Source organism: Passer montanus, unplaced genomic scaffold, assembly GCF_014805655.1.
Source record: "Passer montanus isolate IOZ18808 unplaced genomic scaffold, ASM1480565v1 scaffold145, whole genome shotgun sequence".
NCBI classification, from domain to species: Eukaryota; Metazoa; Chordata; class Aves; order Passeriformes; family Passeridae; genus Passer; species Passer montanus.
The window spans coordinates 213,478-234,918 of NW_024361496.1; the positions used below are offsets into that span (position 1 = coordinate 213,478).

General features: G+C 47.5%; 1 protein-coding gene across 3 annotated transcripts in view; it reads right to left on the reverse strand.

The window, feature by feature from the left end:
- NSF (N-ethylmaleimide sensitive factor, vesicle fusing ATPase) overlaps positions 1-21,441 on the reverse strand; it is a 73,853-nt gene that overhangs the window by 18,807 nt on the left and 33,605 nt on the right. For all 3 annotated transcript variants that reach the window (XR_005626660.1, XM_039700869.1, XM_039700870.1), the window contains exons 8-12: positions 20,868-21,023; positions 7,564-7,763; positions 4,654-4,819; positions 4,117-4,191; positions 2,239-2,426 (exon numbers count right to left, since the gene is read on the reverse strand). Coding sequence is in view for 2 of the 3 variants with exons in the window: in XM_039700869.1 (XP_039556803.1) it covers positions 2,239-2,426; positions 4,117-4,191; positions 4,654-4,819; positions 7,564-7,763; positions 20,868-21,023 (785 nt within the window). In the remaining variant the exon portion in view is untranslated. The remainder of the gene's footprint in view (positions 1-2,238; positions 2,427-4,116; positions 4,192-4,653; positions 4,820-7,563; positions 7,764-20,867; positions 21,024-21,441) is intronic.

Sequence of the window (21,441 nt, forward strand, 5' to 3'; positions counted from 1 at the left end):
TCCAAAAACACCACCAAGCACAAACACACATGCCAAATAAACATCTGAGGGCATCTTTAGTACAGGTGATCACTTTTCTACTTTGCAGAGGGAGATGAAGGTACCTGAAACACTCAATAAATTCCTGAAGTTGTGTGTACACTTAAAACCAGGGGGGCTCTTACCTCCCCAGCCTTTAATGAGCTCATGTTTTAATTTTTTACACTTTGAGAGATAATCACAAGCGTTTAAATGATTCAGAAGACAATGCCCCTTCATTTTCCATTCATGCTCTTGCTTCTCACAGGTGCTTCTGAAAACTAGGTCAGGCCTGTGATGTATATTTTAAGTTTTCAGTACTTGTAGGAAAGAATAAAGTACTTTACTGCTTCATTTAGCTAAAAGCAATTTCAGAATAAAGAATATTACCCAAAATTACTATGTCAAAGTGTTTGAAAAGCAAAACAACACGTGGCTACTTCCCATGTGGAAAACACATGCATACATTACTGAGATGTGGATCACAAAGCACCCCAGAGGAGGGGACTGCTCTTTCACATTTGCACATTGCCATCTCCCCTTTTCCCACAGGATTTCTTGGCACAACAGGGAATAGATCAAAACACCAACGCTCCCCAAACTCACCCAAAACTCAAGCACTGACAAAACATCAACTATAAGAAAAATTAATTATTTAAGGAAAATGTTTTGCCTGCAAAGGGAAGAATCCAGAAGCACTGGTTTTTTGGGGGGTTTTTTTGAGAGAGAGCACAAGAAAATGAGAAAGTGATGATGTTTGTGGTTTTCTGCTATATGAAACAGTAACTTGTCAAGTATTATGGTTATACAAGACTAATTAGCAGGAAGAGTAATTTTTCCTTTAGAAGGAGCACTCCCAGGAGATACAAATGTCTAAGCAGCAAATGACTTCTCACTGAAATGAAAGTGCGATTTGCTCTCCTCACATTTGAGGCTGAACAGATTTTTACAGCCCCTGTGCTGTGGGATTAAAGTCCAGGGCTTCTCCCTGCAGGAGCTGCCCCCAGCCCTGGCCAGGGGAGCAGGGGCTGTGCCTCAGGCTCCTTCCTCACCACCTCATCATCTCATATTTCAACACCACTGAATACTGAGCCTTGCATCTGCCCTCCCAGCCCTGACATTTCATGCCCTGAGCTCCCTCCTGCAGGCACACTGACCCCCCCAGGCAGTGGGACTGGGAGGGCAGGGAGGTGCTCCCAGAGAACAGAGGGAAGGTTGCATGAATCAGACTGAAATGCTGATCACCATGTCAGCACTTATCTGCAATGGAAGGCTTTGTACAAAGCCCTCTGAATTTGGATTTGGAGCAGAGGGTCCCTTCCCTGGCTGGAACACTTCTCCTCACAAAGCACATCTCCTCTGCTCTTCTGGTTGTTGCATGAGGAAACAGTGAACAGCCATCCCCATTCCCTGATCCCAGCACACTCTCCATGACCCTTCCCCACGCTTTTTCAGGCTGAGGAATCCCAGTTTAACCATTTTTCCAAAGAAAACCCTCCTGGACCTCTGACCCCTTGCTACCATCCCACACCCTGGTTCCAGCACAATCCCAGTACACCAGGGATTTGATCCATGATGTAATCACAGCCCCACTTCTGCTCTTTACCTCTCCTGGTAAATTCTAACCTTGCTATTTTGCTATTTTCACTGACAAGGACTGAGCTGGGATTTCCAGACCATTCCAGCTCCAAGAACTTGACCCCAGGTGATGGTCAGGTCAGTCCCCATCCCTGCCTCCACCTGTTTCAATTCTCTCTCCCAGAGGACACCCAAAATTCACTGGCATTCTGTGCATTGACACCCCCTGCAGATCTCCACTGGTGACCTTTGTCTTTATGCCCCCAAACCAGCTCTGAGACTGTAACCTCCCCTCCTTACAGAACATTTATCAACACATTGAGCAGCTCAGGCTCCAGCACAGCCTCCCCATAAATGGCTGTTCTAATTCCCACCTCGTCTCCTGGGTCCAATGCACAAGCTGTGCTCAAGACTTTCAGGTTTTGGCAAAATATCCTCAAAACCCACCCCTGTGCAAGAGGCATCTGAAGGGCAGGAGTGGGAAGAGGGAATTCAGAACAAAAGAAAAGCACAGGGAAAAGGTGGTGCCCACATAAATTTCATCTCCTAAGGTACACTGATAGGCCCCTTTCCAGTGGGAGGTAAACATTCCATATTCCAAACATAATTATTTTCCCTTTTTGGCCCCAGCAGGAGACTGACCTTAATGTGTCTGTTCATGGCAGTGGACTGAGCAGCTCGAACCAAACCTTCCAGCTCAGCACCACTGAAGTTCTTGGTCTCCACTGCCAGCTCTGCAATGTCCACATCCTCAGCCAGGAGCTGGTGCTCTCTCATCCTCACTGTGTGGATGTGCAGGATCTGGAATCGGCCCTTCTCGTCTGGCAGGCCTGGCATGGGGAAGAGAACACACCCAACCCCCTGAGCACAGCACTGCAAATCCCCTGGCCTCCCCTCAGGGTCCCCTCCTTCCAAGACCCCTTGCCACCATGAGCAGCTTGCACTCACAATGAGGGTATTTGATGATGCTTTGCACTGAGAACATTCAATTACATTAACTGCTAAACTGAACTGTGCCACCACCAAACCAGGGAGAACAGCACAAGGTTGAGTTTCATTCCTCAGGGCTCTTCCAAGTTGGCTGCAATGAGATTTCCACACCAGGAGTGACAATCTAGTCAGTCCCCTGGCATCCTTCAATCCAGCTCACACCCTGCAATTACCATGGAATGGTTTGGGTGGGAAGGGACCTTAAAGCCTATCCAGTGCCACCTCTGCCATGTAGGGACACCTTCCACTGTCCCAGGCTGCTCCAAGCCTCATCCAACCTGGCCTTGGGCACTTCCAGGGATCCAGAGGCAGCCACAGCTGTTCTGGGCACCCTGTGCCAGGGCCTCACCACCCTGTCCATAACAGATTTCTCCCTTATATCTCATCTGACCCTGTCCTCTGTCCATTAAAAGTTTCTGCTCCTTGCCCTGTCACCACAGACCCTGGTAAAATCTGTTCTGCTCCTCTATCCCTGAGTGCCCTTTCCCAAGGGGTCACATCCACTAATCACTGAATCAGCTGAAAGTTTACTCTCCCAAAATCCAGAGCCTCTTCACATGGCCCATATCATCCCCTAAAATGTTCCTTTCCATCAGCTGAGGTGATAATTTCCCAGCCTGCACCTCAGCAAGTCATTTCTGAAGCCCACAATGGGTGACACAGAAGATCCTACTCTTAGCAGTGTAAGCTGGCAGTGTGGCTCATCACCCTGAGCCCCACTGTGCCCAGCCCCTTCCAGCCTCTGCTCCAGGGATCTGGTATTTGCACTGATCACTGTGTGTGCTGAGGGGATGTGAAAAGACATTTTACAACATGCACAGTACCCAGGAGCACTCAGGCCTTGTCACCTGATAGTTCATTCCAGGATCACTGAGCTTTCCAGCAGTCCCAGGCTGTTCCCTACTCCATCTTCCTTCAGAGAATTGTCACCTCAGCACTGAGCCCCAGGCCAGGCACCCTTTAGGCTGCACCACAACCTGCACTGACCAAATTCTGACCTCAAATGCAAAGCCAGTGATTTGTTCTCATGAATCTAAGATGATCTGGGCTTACTTTCTTAACAAAGCCTATATGATCAGATATTCCCTAATTTACCCTGCACTGGGTGTGCAGAGTTACAGAAGTCCCTCTCTAGTTACTGACAGAAAGCTGCTTTTCCAGTTGCCAGATGAAATGGCAAACCAAGCTCTTGGCCCACTTTTAGTTCACCCAGTGCTCTTGCCTGGCCTTCCTGCAATTTCCACCCAGGAATGACCTGTACCCTTATTTGCCTCCCTTCATTCACACAAATATATTCAGGGTCCTGCCTGCCCATCCCTGCCCGCTCTGCTGGGCAGAAACTCAGATCAGGTTTATCAGTAGGGAAGTCCAAAGTGGTGCTCTATTGATCTGATTCAATTGATATTCTGGAGGGAGCTGCAGGAAGTTCAGCTCCTGAGCCATGCTGGGGATTGCTCACATTAGGATCTGTATTTGCTTTGCTGCTGTAGGTCCAGGGAGTTGAGGAACTGGGCTCTGCAGTGTGCTTACCAATCTCCATCTTCACCTCCAGCCTCCCTGGCCTCAGCAGGGCCTCATCAATCAGGTCAGGTCTGTTGGTCATTCCTGAAGGCAAAGTTAAAACAAAACACTGTTATCTGAGCTTCCTGAGTGGGTTTCCAGCCCCTGGTAGAGCCCATAGAGCTAGGGAGACACTCAAAGAATCCCAAGAAAACAGACAGAAGGCAATCATCTTCTGGAATGCTGGGAAATGCCCTGAGGGAGTCAGGGCAACAGGGATCAAACCTGTGCTTGTGGTTGTGTCTGCCTGTCCTTGGGCTCCTGCAGCAGGACAAGCACAGCAGGAGCAGCCCCACTCCCCCACAGGCTGATACATCAATTCTATCAGTCCTTGCAGGTTCCCCTGAACTATGAAACCCTCCTTCTCAAAAACTAGATAAGAAATTCCTGAAAGCAGCAATATCTGCCAACCACAGCAGCACCTCCCTTTAAACCTGCTGCTGATGCTGCTCCTCAGCTGCCCTGCAGTGAGGCAAACCCCAGCAGTGCCCAGCCAGCCCCACCTACCAATGACCAGGATGTTGTTGAGCTGCTCCACGCCATCGATTTTGGAGAGCAGCTGGTTCACCACGGTGTCGTGCACGCCGGTGCTGCCAGCCATGCTGCCCCTCTGCTTGCAGATGGCATCAATCTCATCAAAAATGATGATGTGCACCCCGCTGTTGGCTCCAAGCTGTGGGAGAGAGGACAGGAGTGTCACAGATTGCTGAGAGCAATCCAAAATCAACACCAAGCTCAGCCACACCGACAGCACTGAGACTCCCTGTGTGCTCAGTATCACACCTGTGTGTGTGTGTGTGTGTGTATCTCACCCCTCTCCAGGCCCATCTCCACATCAGGGGGCTCTGCCCAAACTCAGGACTTTGCAGCTACACAGGTTTCAAGGAAGAGCACGAGGCTGAGCAAGCCAAGCAAAGGCCAAAGCTCAAAGGGTGCCAGCACTCAGCACCTGGGAAAGGGACAGGTACCAGGGACAGGGAACAAGGCTTGTCTTGGAGGGAGGGATGCACCAGGGTGGGAACACCCCAGGCTGGACTGCCTTGGTAAACACACAGCTTGCCAGAGCAGCTCTGCTGATAATGTTTTTAAGGAGCCCAGTCAGCCCCAGAACTGCCATTTCCAGGTTCACTCAGGGGTGAGGCAGTTGCAGCTGCTAAGAGAACAGGATACTTTTTGTGACTGCATTATGAAGCTTCTTCCCTTCAAATTCCACCTCTAAAACATCTTTTGTGGCCAGTGCAGACCACGTTATCACTGGGTGCATGTGCTGGCCCTGGCAATCTGCCCCAGACACAGGCAGCACAATGCCAACCTTTTGGAGACCTTTTTAATCTCCCAGCTGTCATCAGGAGCAGCCCCTGCAGCCAATATCCAGTGGGTTTTAACAGGTGTGTTACTGCCAAGGAAAGCAGCTCCCAGGGATGCTGCAGCCACCAGGGAGCAGGAGATTGCTCACGTGGGTCTGTTACCACACAGAGCTGATTGACTGACTAATAAACCTTTTGCTGAAGAAATGGAATTATTTCAAGTCACCACCAAAATCTGAGTCTTGTGAGCTGAATAAAATTAAGGGATCGTTTGCTAATGACTTCTAAAAAGACTTCCCTGTATTTAACTGTGACTAGCCTGACATTTGATTTTCTTTATCAGAAAAATCTATTAAGATCAAGTGATCCACAGCAGAGAAAAATTACCATAGCACACATGAAAGAAGTACTTACACCATGAAACTAAAGACTGGGGTTTTGAAAGCCAGTTAAAGCAATGGATAAAAAAATCACTGGAAAAAATAGAATCTTTATCCATCCTCACTTCCAGTTTCAAAGATCTCTAGTTTCAAGACATTGTTCTCAACCATTAGTTTTCTGCTGAGAAAAATTAACCATTTATTGATTATAACACTTCAAGTGCTGTAACATACTAATATGACTACAACCTAAAAACCTGAAAGCCTACGTGCCAGCTTAATTCAGTAAGAAAAATCCAAACAGATTCAATTATGTCTCTCCCACAAAAAGAAGAAAAAAAAAAAAGGCAACTAAAAACAGGAAAATTTGCACAATCTGAGTTTTAAGGACTTTTGGAGAAGGTGACAGGACATGACCCAAAGCCAGCAGGGTGGGCAGTGCTGTATTGCTCCCAAATAACTGTGCAGGGAATCTCAGCACACTGTCCCTGTCTGCAGGGCTGGCTGGAGCCCAGCTGCCTTCCCAGTTTCCAAGGCTGTTTCCACAGCTGACACTGTGAGCCTGCACAACACCAATACTCCACAACTCACCAGGAATAACCATAACCCCAAGCCAAGCAGTAATCCTGTGCTGAGTCTTATTTTCTTTTTGTTAGAGTTGGAATTAAATGTGTGAGGTGTTATTTCTTGTTCAGACTTAGATGTTTATTAGTTCTTATCCATATTACAGTCTCACAAACTGTGAGTTCTACAGCACTTCACATTAACAAACTAAAAAATGGAGTTCTCTCTCTCTATAAGGTCTTTTAAGGATAAACTGTCTAATTAAGAAATGACACCGAAATTATTTTTACTTTTAACCCAATAACTTTTTTTTACTTTTAACCCAATGACTTTTACTTTTGACCCATGGCCTGCAATGTAGACTTTTTTATCTAATTACACAATACTAGCTAAACCTATGAAGAAGGTGAAGAAGAAGGACTAGCCTCCTCTCTAAAACCTCTACCTTGTTATATATATATATATATATATATATATTCTATATTCTAAAACATTAAACACTAAGTTTTCTACTATGTGATAATGCACACTTCTATTTAAACTACACGTCTATAATCTCAGCTGTATTATTCAATTTTGGAAGCTTTCTTCATGGCCTCAGGTCAAATTCAGTGTTCTTTTGGGGGTCAGAGTCTGTCAGTACAGAAAGTCTGAAATTCTCAGCAGCCAGGGTTCCAACAACTCTGCCTTTAATGCAAGCAGTAATTTTGAGATTCCAGACCCTTTCCAGTCTCTCCTGGTCTGTCACTGTCATATTTTCTGAAAAATCCCTTCGCCAGGATTTTTTTCTCCTGGGAAGCTGAGAAGCCTCAGCTTGTCCATGCTTTGCTACTATGGAATGTGGTCTGGAGATGGTTTACCAACAAGTGCATGTTTGATTGGTTTCATGTGAATTGTTTTTACTTAATGACCAGTCACCATCAGCTGTGTCAGACTCCGAGGAGTCAGTCACAAGCCTTTATTATCATTCTTGTTAAGCTTTCTGTCTGTATCCTTTCTCTGTTTCTTTAGTATAGTTTTAATATAGTGTTTTTAATATAATATAATATCATAAAATAATAAATCAGCCTTCTGAGAACATGGAGTCAGATTCATCTCTTCATGGGGAACCTCACAAAGACCACACTGGTCTCACTCCCACCACCCCCATTGCTGTGTGTCCTCACCCTCCTCTGCTCCTCCTCTGCATCAGCAAACAGCTTCCGGATGTTGGCCTCGGACTCTCCCACGTACTTGTTGAGGATTTCGGGCCCGTTGACCACCTTGGGCTCCCTGGCATTGAGCATCTTGCCGATCTGCCGCGCCATCAGCGTCTTCCCGCAGCCCGGGGGCCCGTACAGCAGGATCCCCTTCACGTGCTTGCAGCCTGCAAGGACAGGGGAGGGGTGCTTCAGAAGGCTGGCCTGGAGCAGAGACTGGAGGAGCTAAAGAATACAGGAGGCTGTTGGGAAGGATGAAAGTTTGACCCAAAAAATTTTCATATTTCATAGATATGGATGCTTGGCAAAAAGATTTTTGAATGCGGAATCTGAAGAAGGAATAGAGATGGGAGCAAGTTTTGATATAGAAGAAAAGAATTGCTGAGCCAGGCTCACTGGACAACCAAGGAGGCAAAGGGTATGTTGGTTAGAAGGGTTTTTATGACTTAGAGCAAAGGATAAACCCACCTCAAACAAGATGTTTTTACCAAGCAGAAAGATAGCACAGGCAAACAAGCCTGCTGAAGTTCCAAGTAGAAAAAAAAAGGTCTCAGAATTTTCCACTGCAAGAAAACTGAAAAACAACTTCTACTGTAATGTAGAATGTTCTGTAATGTACTAACTTTTAGTGATTGGAGAATAGTAACATTAATATGGTAATTACAGTAGTTATGACAGGCTATAGATAAAAGTTAAGGTATAGATTGGTTCTACTGTATTAAGATGCTCAGCAAAGAAAAGTATATAATGCATTTGTAACCCAAACTAAGGGTCCCCAGGCCTGCCTGAAGCTGGAGCTGCCAGCTGTAGGCACAGGCCCTGTCACCCACAACCCTGGGGTGTTGCAACATCTTGGATGTAATAAACTGCATTTGGAAGAGCTGCCTGAAGTCCTGCATCTCTCGTTCAGGCTCTTACTGTAGGAATTTATTAGGAGACCTCAATAGATCCACTTTGGGCAGCACAAGAGCCCAGCCAGGGCTGGGGCATTCACATTCTCTGAACATGATTCCTTCGCCCAGGGTTCTTCTCCTGAGAAGCTGAAAAGGCGGCAAGAGGCCTCAGAGAAAAGAGAAACAGTTCTTATCTCTTTGCTTCTCCTGTGTTGTGCTTATGTGAAATGTGTTTGGAGATTTTTTTACCCACGGTGATTGTTTCATTGGATTCTGCTGTGAGTTGTTTTCACTCATTGGCAAATTGAGGCCAAGCTGTGTCAGGACTCTGGAAAGAGTCACGAGTTCTATTATTATTTTTTTAGCATGCAGTAAGTATCTTTTCTGTGTTCTTTAGTATAGTATAGTATAGTATTCTTTAATATAATATAGTATAAGAAAGTAATAAATTAGCCTTCTGATAAGATGGAGTCCTCCTCATCCTTCCTTCATCAGTGGCCCTGAATTTACAATACAGGGCTGCACCCCCGCTGAACCCAAAATGGCCACAATGCCCCACTGGTCACAGGGTCTCTCACTTTTATAAGCTCTGCTCCATTTGCATATTGCAGTTAATTGTCCAGCTACAGCTTTAGCCCATGCAGTCACATCCTTTTTGTTTTTCTCTCCTCAGCCCACGTTGTTTACGCCCTTGGGCCTGAGATTTGGATCATTTGTCCTTGGTGCCCAGCTGGAGCAGGAATTGGTTTGTCTCCCTGCTCTGTGCAGAGAGCTCACTATCCCCTGATATGAAGCCCACACCCACCCACTAAAGCAGCACAGAACCTGAAAAATAGAAAAGCTAAAACCTGATGCACCATAAGGGCTGAGAGAGGAAGGGGACAGCCCCAGAGCACTGAGGAAGGCACAGGGAGCTGGCAGGGATGGGCCTGAGCTCTGCTCAGTGCTGCTGTCAGAGAAATTCAAACACAGGCTGGATAAGCATCATCCCAGGGATGTGCCAAGGAAAAACAACCCCTAGACCAACTCAAGGGCTCTCCATCCATCAGCCACTCCGAGCTGTAACTCCTGGTCAGGAACACACAGCACCAGAGATCCCTTGGGAAAGGTGGGAATAACACAATTCTCACCAAAAGGAGGTTCTAGGGATGCTGAATCCCCAGGTAGAGAGGGGCTGCAGATTGTTTTTTACAGCCTGCACACCAAGCAAAGCAGACGCAGGTCAAACACACTCATCTGATTCTTCAAAGAGAAAATAAGGAATATTGTGTGATAATGCCAAACTTTTTACCCCTGTACTGGGCTTTGGTGAGTCCCAAATCACACATCCAATTCTGGCTGAGAGTTCATAGAATAAATATTGAGAAAACTGAAAAATCTTCCAAGAAATGCCAGCATCATCAACCCAAAATGCTGTAATTAGAAAGACCTGAAATATTCTAATTTGTTCAAATAAAAAGACTTTGGACACTGTGTGTTTAAATTCCCTCCTGTAGGGAAAGAGGGGATGCAACTGCTGCAAGCTGAGGCTGGACACATCCCACCAGTGACAGGCACATGTGTCCCAGGTGTGCTCACAGCTCCTGGGAGAGGCTGCAGGGTGAACAAGAAGAGTTTCCCTGAAGGATCTGTGGAACTGTGGATATACAGCTTGTGAGCCCCACATTTTATCACTGTGCTGTCTCTGAACATCCTTATGCCTCAGCTTCCCATGCCCTGCCTCACACTGTGCCAAGAGAGGTTGTGAGACCAGCCCCTGTCCACATCCAGGTTTGTTTTGTTCCTTTAACTGCACAGACCAAACCTTTGGCCTGGAAGCTGCTGCTGGAAAACCCTGCAGTAGGACATGGTGCATCAGCACCAGGCTCAGGGAAAGCCTCAGAGGACAGAGGGGACATGGGTCAGTGGTGGCCTCAGGAGTGCTGGGAATGGTGGGACTCTGAGGGTTTTTTTATTTTTTAATAAATATATGAAAATCTATTTTTTACTGCATTCTTGTGGATTGACTTCTTTAAGAATGTGACCCACCCAACAAGAGCCCTGCAGTGCTCAGGATGCACACTAAAATCAAAACCAACAAAAGGCAGCAAACTGATGGCCCCAAGCTCAGACTGAGGGGACCTGAGCTCAGTTTCTGCCAGGCTCAAGGAGCCTGAGCACTTGGAGTTGTCTGTCACCCCACAGGATGACTTCCCTCCTGGTGCCTGGCTTGTCTCAGCTCCATGGGAACCCCAGCCCATCCCACAGAGCCCTCAGGGCTGCTCAGACCTCAGGGCAGTTCTGCCTGTAAAGGACAAACACCTACCCCTTATCACCTTCCCAACCCTCTGCTGTGATTTCACTTACTCCTGAAGGTTATGGCAATAAAGAATTGATTTCTGTCTGAACAACTGCTCAATATTATTTAATTCCTGTGACCCCACAGGCTCTCTTCCCTCTCTCTCTGGCTGCTCATTCACTGCAGTGAAGCTCCAGGACATTGCCTTGAGGAGCAGCTGATCCTCCCAAAACCCAGGGAGCAGCAGTGCTGCACTGGGTAAGCCCAGCAATAAAGCTGAGAGATCCTGCTGGGCTTCTCTGCAGATAAAAAATTTACTACAGAAATCCAGAGCTGTGGCTAAGAACTCATGAGTCAGCACTGAGGCATCTGTGAGTCAAATGCATAAACAACATAAACTGGCAGTGCAGACAAATCTCACAGGGAAGGGAGTACAGATAAATTAAAATTTGACATAAAAATGTCAAATCCCTGTCATGAGGGCATTGCTCATGGGGGAGCAGGATCTCCTCTGTAACCAAACTGCACCAGGCAGGGTGGTGCTGACAAGTGATCTCTGCAGGGAAATCCCAGCACAGCAATGCTCCAGCAGCTCCTGGGCTCCAGCACGAGGCCACCAAAGGCCCACAGAGGCCACCAAAGGCCCACAGAGGCCACCAAAGGGCTCTGGCAGGTCAGGGCTCTGCTCCCAGCCCAGCCAGGCAGGGCCATGGTGCTGCAGGGAGTGGCTGTGCCAGGGTGCTCACAACACAAACACCAACAGTCTGGTTCTGGATGGTTCTTCTGGTTTTCTTCTAAGTCCTGTGAGAGGTGTCTGAGGCAGCTGGGAGGGCTCAGCCTGGAGCAAAGGAGGCTCAGGAGGGACCTTGTGGCTCTGCACAACTCCTGACAGGAGGGGACAGCCAGGGGGGTCAGGCTCTGCTCCAGGGAACGGGGACAGGACAAGGAGAACCTGCCTGAAGCTCTACCAGGGAAGGCTCAGGTGGGACATCAGCATGAATTTCTCCATGGAAAGGGTGGTCAGGCCTTGGAAGGGGCTGCCCAAGGAGGTTTGGAGTGCCCATCCCTGGAGGTGTCCCAGGAACACCCTTGTCCAAGGAATGTGGCACTCTGTGCTCTGGGCTGGTGACAAGGAAGGGATCAGGCACAGGGTGGGCTCCATGGTCTTGGAAGTCTTTTCCAATCTCAGTGATTCTGGGATTCCTGCAGCTACCAATCCCTCTCCTACAAGAAGAACAACTGAGTTACATGTCCCAGAAGCTTCTCTTCCACAGCCCAAAAATCTGAACTTCCTGAGAAGCACAAACATTCCCCTCTGTGCAAGAGCTGCCCTGGCCTCAGCTGGAACACCCCACACCCAGAATCTCATCTCCCACGGGGAGACTGGGACACCAAACACAAACTGGTTTGGACTAATCTGCTTAGAAGCCTCCAAGAATGTTCACCTTCCTCCTGTTCAAGGGAAAGGAAAGGAATGCTGGAGTACCCTGAGTGGGAAGGGATGCACAGGGATCATCCAGTCCCAGCCCTGCCCAGACATCCCAAAATCCCAGCCTGGGCATCCCTGGAGTGGTGTCCAAAGGCTCCTGGAGCTCTGGCAGCCCCAGGGCCAGGACCATTCCCTGGGGAGCCTGGGCAGTGCCTAGCAATTCAAGATTAAGTCAATAAATGGAACACAAAATCCACACTGAGCGCCTTCCCTTGGGTTTTCCTCCCCAAATCCCACAGCCAGGAAGGCAAAAAATCCACAGCCCCACAGTGGGGATTTCCATTTTGGGAAATCATCCCAAATACAACCCCAAACCCTCTGGAAAACCCCAACTGAGGTTGGAAATGGATAAAAACTCAACTTCCTACAGCAATTCAAGATTAATTCAATAAAAGGAACATAATAATTCACACTGAGCCCCTTCCCTTCTTCCCCCGAAGGTAAAAAATCCACAACCCCACAGTGAAATTCCCAAATATCCAGCCCCAAACCCTCTGGAAAACCCTAAATGAGGTTGGAAATGGTTAAAAGTTCAACTTTCTGCAGACCATTTGTAAGGGTTCAATATTAAGTCAATAAAAGGAACGTAAAATCCAGATCATCACCCTTACCCTGTGGATTAGAGTTTTGGGTTTTCCTCTCCCAAAGGTAAAAAATCCTTGACTCCACAGCCAAAATCATCCCAAATAGCCCCAATCCTCTGAAAAACCCCACATGAGGGCAGAAATGGTTAAAAATTCAACTTCTCTGGGGCAAAGCACCTTTCCCTGATACCAAACCAAGCCCTCCCCTGGCACAGCTCCAGCTGGGCCCTGGAGTTTTCCTCAGAGAAATCCCAGCAAGGGATTCTCTGAGCTCCCCAAGCTCCCCCTGCCTGGACCCTGAGGACATCCCTGACCACCTGCTGCAAGCCTTGGGTGCCACTGAATGGGCAACATTGAGAGCAGGGTCTGGGGCAGGTGGCAGAACATTCCTGACCCCAAAGCAATTAGTTCCTCTTCAAATAAAACTGCCACAAACTACTCCAGCAGAGATTTCCCTTTACAGCCACGTTCACCTGGCTAAAATCAAAGTTTTAAGGATAAGCAGGACTTTATTAAAATAGACAGGTGATGACAAATCACTAATGTTACCTCTCAAATCACAGTGGGATCCTCTGCACCACACAGGAATTTTGATTAAGTTTATCTCCCCTCTGCTGATTTCACCAATGTGGCCCAAATGTCAATACCATTATGAGAATCTTTCTAAACACAAATTACAGCTGTGCAGACATCTCCAACCAGTTCAGCTCATCATTTGATGAGCTCCAAAAAAAGGTCATTGCTGTAACCTGAGCCTTAAATTATGGCATTCAATGACAGAGGCTGAATAGGGACATTAACAGGAACTCAAACATACAAATATGGGAAACAAAATATGAGGGAAAACTCATAAAAACTGCTGAGAATGGGAGAGTTACTGGTGTTACTAATGGAAGTCAAACTCTGTTTTGACCCAGAACATCACCTTCCCAAAGACAAGATAAAGTTTATTTGTTCAATTCTCCCTCTTCAATTTATTGGAGAGATCAGAAGAACTGATTTAGTATAACAGGGATTTTCTCGTTGGGAGTGTAATTCCCCTTTTAATTAAAATCAAAGCATTCTGGTGTGATTGGATCACTCAGATGCACCACCAGGAACCTGCATGGATGGTAAGGCCCCAGCACAGCAGGGAGATTTTTATCTCTGCACATTCATCTTGGGGCAGGTTACAGGAAGTTCAGGGTTCCCAGACTTCACCTGCCATGCAGGCAAAATTTCCCTAAAAGTAGAGCTGGGTGGAATTTCCCTCTCGTGCTGCAAGCCCAGAGTGTCTGCTTTGAATTCAAAGCTGGAGCAGGGAAAGGACCACACCTGAACCAGAATTTTTTATTTTCTCAATGGTCAGAGTTTTGATTTATCAAATCCTTTGCCACTGGAAAGAGAAGACAAAGTGAAGTTCTCCATGGAGCTTTGGAAAGTGATTCCCCAGCACATCCACTGGCTCTGAGGAGCTCAGTGCACACATCCATCAGGAGGCAATAATGAGATTTATGACAAGGGCATTTATCCATTTCTGAGGGAATGTGCTGGAAATTAAAATAAATCAGCATCTCAGAGAGACACTTCCAACAGAATGCCTCTGGCTACAAAAACAGCACCAGGACACTCAGGAGAAGGGATTTTGGTAAGAGTATAAACAAACAAAACCAAGCACTAAGGGAAGCCAGCACAGTAGCAAGGAGTAAATGTCTCTTAAGAGTGCTGCAGAAAGATCCCTAATTCCAGAGGCAGGTTCTGTGGGAAGCTGGGCACAGCCAGGATGTTCACAGCCCCATCCCACCTGGAAGCCAGCAGCACAGATCCCACCAGCACTCCCTGCTTCCTGGGATAAAGCTGGATCATTCCCATCTGTTAGAAAGCCAACACTGGGATTTGGGAATGCCTGCTGAACACTTCCTGCCTTGTGAACACACACAGAGACCCCAGGGCATGGAGACACCCAGGGCTCCCAGCTGGGGACAAACTGGAGGTGCCAGACCATGGTGATGCCACCAACCAACACCCCTGAAGCCACCTGGAGCAGGAGCAAAGCCCTCCCAGAACCCACTGATGGCTCTGGCCATCCATGCAGAAATTCCTAGCTGCAGGTTTGGTGTAAAGCTCCTTCCCCTCCCTCCAAACCATCTGCCACATTCCCATTTCCACATTCCTGTGTTAAAAGGGAATAATTTCCTTTGGTGCAGAATTTGGAAGCCCTCTCTCTCATACCCCTCCAAGGACTGAAGTCCTTCAAGTCAGCTCACTCTGTGTCCAGAAGCTTTCCTGCCCCCCATTCTGATGCCCTCCTCCAAAATTTTCCAGTTGTGCTGCATCCAGCAACCCAACACATGAAGTAATTCTGATTAATTCAGCAACTTCACTTTCTTCCCCATCCCTGGGGGATGCCGAAGTCAATCTCTGCTTTTCAGAAGATGAGGCAAGTGACAGATGTCAGGGACTTCTTCCCTGCTCTCCCCAAAGGAAGAGTTCAGTGCCCAGACCCAGCCTGGCCAGCCCTGGATCCAGGTGCCCCAGGGTGAGCAGAGCACTCCAGGTGAAATCCCATCAGGAGGAGAAGAGCAGGAAAGCACTGGTCCATTCTCAGCAAAGAAGAAGAGTTAACAACAGCAAATGCTGAGTTCAAGCTGTTAAATACTAATTTACACCAGTGAAGAGCTGACATATTCTGTGACAGCTCGTATTAATAAAAGTGACAAACGGGTAGGAACAGCAAACAGAAGCAGAAAAAGAACAAGGGACACAAGAGCCCACAACTGTTGGATACTGGCAGATCACCTGGACATGAACTTCACTCAGAGTGGGTGAAATCATCTCAAAGTCAGTGAGAACTTGAACAGGGTGAGTGAGAAACCAGGGGGCAGATGGCGAATGTCATCTCTGGTGCTGCAAAGGGAAAAGGGAGAGAACTGTGGGGTTGGACTAAATTGAGAGGTCCCTTTCAACCTCAGCTGTTTTCTGATTGTGTTGTACAGACCCAGCACTAACCAGATGGCTGGAAAATTCTGAGATAATGTCTTTTTAAGTAGGTAGAAGTAAAGAAGACTACAAGGAGTAGCCAGAACAACTTTATTAGGCCAGTCTGAGACAACTTCCCTCAAGGAAAACATGGGGGTCCCCACACAGAGGGTTTGAGGAAACAAAGAAAGCAAGAGAGAGACATTTAGACATCCCTAAAGATATAAATATGTGCTAGACACCCTCCTAGAGATACAGGAAAAGCACAGGCTGAATGAAGTTAGAGGTGGATGAAAAGTAGATTAAACCCCATGAACTTAAAAGCACAGTGAGAAATGATCCATCCTGAATTTAGTGGCATGTGGTGCCTGGGAGATGGAACAGAACAGAATGCTCCAATTAAATCTGCACACTGCAAAGCCAAGAGCTACAAACACACAGACAGGATAAAATTCATCTGAAATCCATGTAACCTGATGCACGAATTTCTAATTGGGGAGGAATAATTAACTGCATGCTGAAAAAAAAAAAGAAAAAAAAAATCATCTCAGTGAGGATTCTGCCCAGCCCAGACAGTGAGGCACAGCCAGGACCTGCTGATCCACAATGGATCCATGGTTTGGGTTGGGCACCACAGTCCTGAGCAGGGAAGGGAGGAGAAGCAATGATGGATGAGGTAGAGGTTACAGAAATGGCCTCAGAACCCCAGAGCTGCCCTGGAGAATGCTGGAGAGACAGGAGCAGGCTGGGTGCAAAGGCAGAGAGCAGCACCCAGCACTGGGACAGGCTGCCCAGCAGGGCCTGGCATTCCCAGCACCCCAGCTGAGGTTAGACATGCCTGACACTGATTTTTCATTAGAATTACCCTATTTTCAGAATAGCTGGGTGAGAACCTTTCCATCATTATTCTTCTCTTACAGTATCTGAGTACTTTGAGAACATTAATGCATTAATTTTTAAGGCAGCTTAACAGACAAGTCTCCACTTCAGACAGAATCTGAGGAAGAAAATAATCTGAGTGTCTGCTCATTTCAATGTTCCCCTTGTGTTCTGTTGGTATTTAACTTCTCCATCATGAGCTGGACTTCAAAATTACAGAGCTCTGAGAAACTGATCCTGAGAGGGCAGGTCAAGAGCACAGGTTAAGATGGTTCCCAGGAAACAGAAACCACCTTCAAAAAGTCTGATTTAGTTTATTTATGGTAGCAGGAGCGGATGGGGAGTTTGGGTTCCATTTCAGTCTCTTAGAAGGAACGTGACCTGTAACACCAAACATTTCTCTGCCTGTTATTAAACAACATGTCCATGCAGAATTTGCTCTTTGAGGCCTCTAACAATTAATGTGCCACAGGAGTCAGAGAAATCCCTTCCCTGCTGCAAGTCAAGACTCTGTTTCAAAGCTTGGGGACACCAGAGGGTTCTTAAATAAGGAAAAGAGGGTCAGCACAAGTGTTTTGTTTTCAGGGCTGAGAAGGGACTTTACAGATTTGTTGCAAATTACAGCTCCAGGCACTAAATACCAAAAATGTTGTTCCAAGTGAATAAATACCTGTTGGAGTCAGGGGGAAAGAAAAAACAACAAGAAGAGAGAACAGTGTTCTAGGCAAGAGCACAAGGTGCTCAATGAGCTGGGTTTAAAGCCTCAGCAGAAAACCAGCATCTACCATGGATGGGAAAAAAACACATTTGTCAAATAAACAGAGGAGCTTCAGCTGGAGCAAGAGGCTCTGAACTGCAGCTGAGAGCAGCCAAAGGCAGACTCCCTTCACCACAGAGTGACACAGCCTCACTCTGAGCTGGCACAGACATCCTGAAAGGGCTTGGAAAGGAGGATTCCCTGGAAACAGGGCTGTGAAGGGCTGTCCCTCAGGGAGAACTCACTGCCCCAAGGTGTGAAATTCTTTCCTCAGAAGTGTCATTCCTACAACTGAGGCACCAAAACGTTTCCAGACATCTTCCTCAAACTCATCCAGGTAAGGATTTAATCCCATTTGGCAGCCACAGCATTATCAGGAGTCAAGCACCAGTCAATCTTCCCTGGCAGGGTGGGCAGGCCCTGGCACAGGGCTGCCCCTGGATCCCTGGCAGTGCCCAAGGCCAGGCTGGACAGGGCTTGGTGCCACCTGGGACAGTGGAAGGTGTCTGTGCCATGGCAGGGGTGGCACTTCAAGGTTCCTTCCCACTCAAACCATTCTGGGATTCTGTCACTCACACCACCAGGGAGCTGATCTAGCTGAATACTGACCTATAAACTGTCTTTATTAATAGCATTTTTGCTGCCAACTGTGTTAGCTCCCTACAGAGCCATGCAAGGCCAAAGCCACCAGAGCAGGGCTGGGACATCCACAGATGGCAAAAGCAAACTGCCCCTTCCAGGCCAGGAGGGGGCTTGGGCAGGGTTGGTGTCCAGCTGGGGCTGATCTAACATTTCTGCTCTTGGATAAACCAAGGCTTGTACCAGCAGAGCAGAATTTCCCCCCTTGGATGATATGGCTAACTAACATTGATTTATGTGCTCCAAACCCAGAACATTCCTTGGAAGTTAGATAAACCACACACAAATTGCAAGTAATGCTGGAAGGGTCTATAGAGCCTCTGTGTAGTTCTGGACAGAAATATTTATTGCATTTGGCGTGGAAGCTGCAGTCTGGGAGCACTGGGCAAAGAACTCAACTGGGTGAGCACTGCAGCACCAGGGAGCAAGCAAATTCCATCTTTTCCTTTCCCAATAAATTATTCACAAAGGTGAACAGCTGTCACACTGACATTTCAGATCTGAAATATAGTTAAGAGCAAGTTATAACTAAGGCAAAGAAAATGAATGTCAGAAAGTTTTTGTTTTTTCAAATTTCAGATAAGCTCTTTAGCCTTGGGGTTAATCAGAGCTCAGGAGCTCTGCTCCCAGTCCAACTTCTTCCCTGAAAAAAGTCTCTTTGTGCAGCCTGGGTGTAAACATGCACAGCAAGGGTATTTGTACTTAATGGAATTTAATGGGGCACTCCTTTAATTCATTGCCCAGGGTAATCCAAATACCAGTGGTCCTTCACAGAATCTTTGTCTTCCTTTATTAAACAACACCAATTATCTTTTACCTTTTACTTTCACATGTGGTCCCAGCCAAGGGCTCTGTACTGCAGCCACAGAATCAGAGAATCACGGAATGGTTTGGGTGGAAGGAATCTCAAAGCTCATCCACTGCCAACCCCTGCCAGGGCAGGGACACCTTCCACTGTCCCAGGTGGCACCAAGCCTCATCCAACCTGGCCTTGGGCACTGCCAGGGATCCAGGGGCAGCCACAGCTGCTCTGGGCACCCTGTGCCAGGGCCTGTCCACCCTGCCAGGGAACAATTCTATCCCAATATCTAACCCAAATCTCTCCTCTGCTAGTTTAAAACCACTCCTATTCTTGTCCATGTAAAAAAAAAAAAAAAAGAAAAAATCACTCTCCTCTGTTTTATAAGCCCCCTTTAGGCACTAGAAGGGGCTCCAAGATCTTCCTGGAGTCCTGTCTTCTGCAGGCTGAACAGCCCCAGCTCTCCCAGCCTGGCTCCATGGAAAGACTTCATGAATACACACAATAGCTGCTTCAAAAGGTAAAAATATTTCAAGTACAGGAGGCTGACTGTCAGCAGCAGTGCTGAGCTGGACACCAGCGCCTCTGGGTAAAAGCTGTTCTTTCCACAGCCAGCACCATTTCTCTTATTTCTTCTCTCTGCAGAGCAGTTAAATATTTAACAAATTTAAGCATTTTATGTTCTCAAGCAGAAGCAGAGAAGTTGTATCTTGCTCACAGCCACAAAACCCATGAGACCCAAGAGCATCCCCCAAAGGCCTCAGCTCTCACATCAACAGGAATTAAAAGGCAGGAGAGAGAAAGAGAATCAGGCACTGGCTGGCCCAGCCCTGGGGTTTCTCCATAGCTCCTCCATACGTGTCCAAATCCCCAAGACAAGACTGAAGGCACATCCCAGGAAAGTTTACTTTGCATCAATTCCACAGGCACTGGAAGCGGACATGCTCCGCACACCCCCGCACAAACAGGATGTAGCTCCTGATGGAAATCTGGTTTGTAATCAAAATCTTGATTGCTTCATTTGTGGGGAGAGGGAAGGTGGATCAGAAACATAAACATACACAGAAATTATACAGCTATGGATTCCAAGTTCAAATAGGAACCCACACAGATTATATTCCGAGAACAAGGAGCAGCCAGAACATCCCCAGCCACGTTCTGTGACAGAATCAGACACCTGCAGCTGCACACTGCTTACTAAAAATTAAACCCTGCACCATTTATCTGCCTGCCAGCAGATGTTTACCAAGTACTGCGACTGCCTTTCCTTCCTTGACCCAAAAAGAGAAGTTATATTTAGAATCTGTGCTTTTATTTCACAGACTCCAGGACGTGCCATGGCCTGTGCATCCTGCCAGCACTTCAAACCTGAGCAGCAGAACTCACAGCCCATGCTGGGATTACTAGGCTCAGGCTGGGGAGGACAGGGCTCAGGGTGCAGCTGCCAGGAGAACTGGGATGTAAAAGAGATTATGGCAGAAGCATTAAGGCAAAATTTCCTCGGAGCTGCATGGACAGACATGGCCAGGCAGTCAGGAACAGGAGCAGTGTCACTGCTATGGATAAATGAAGATTCAAGGAGGGAGGGTTTCACAGAAGCATGGGATGGTTTAGGTTGGAAGAGACCTTAAAGCCCATTTCATTCCAACCCCCTGCCATGGGCAGGGACACCTTCCACCAGACCAGGCTGCTCAGAGCCCCAGTTTCAGCTCCACCAGAACAGAATCCAGTTAAACCACTTGTCTCATTCCTTCAGACATTCCATGTGCAGGGCTGAGTGCTTGTGTTGGGTTTGTCTCCCTTCCCCAGCCAAGCAGCAAGAGTCCAAAATACATTTGGGAGCACCAGGGGAAGTAGAGGCTCTGTTGGCCTGTTGGATCCCTCAGAAACTGCTGTGTTACAGCAGCACAAGGGAGTCAGCTGTGTCCAGCTCTCACACACCAGGGACAGGCCTGCAGCCTGTGCCCCAGGCACACTTTTCCAGGTTGTACTCACCCATTTGCTCCACAATCTCAGGTGGGAAAACTCGTGAAGCAAAAGCTCTTCGGAAGATATCTGAGAATTCTTTATCCAGGCCTCCAATGCCCATTTTCTCAAAATTCCAGTCGGGGTTGATGATTGACTGCCTGTTCTCCTTGGTCTTTGATTTACCTGCAAAAGCCAAGAAATGGTTTCAAGCCCACAGCCCAGCAGAACTGCAGCACACACAGGAACAGACACCAGAACAGCTCTGCAGCTCAGCCCCATCCCACAAACTCTGTGCTCAGTCTCAAACATTGGCCAGGAGGACACACTGTGACAACGACACAAGGACAGGACACCAGGGACCCAGCTTGGTAAATGATACCCAGGTTCCAACTGCTCAGTTCAGGGGTTTCTCCAGCCAGGTGTAGCTCCTATGTATTGAAGAATCCACAAAAGATTTCTCTGTCACAAATTCACCAAGGTGCCCCTGGACCCACGTGAGCTCAGCACCCAGCTCACATGGCTGCTGCCAGAACCAGCATCCACCCTGCTCCAGGCCAGCTGGGATGGCAACAGCTTTGTCCTGCATCCTCCTCAGTCCTGC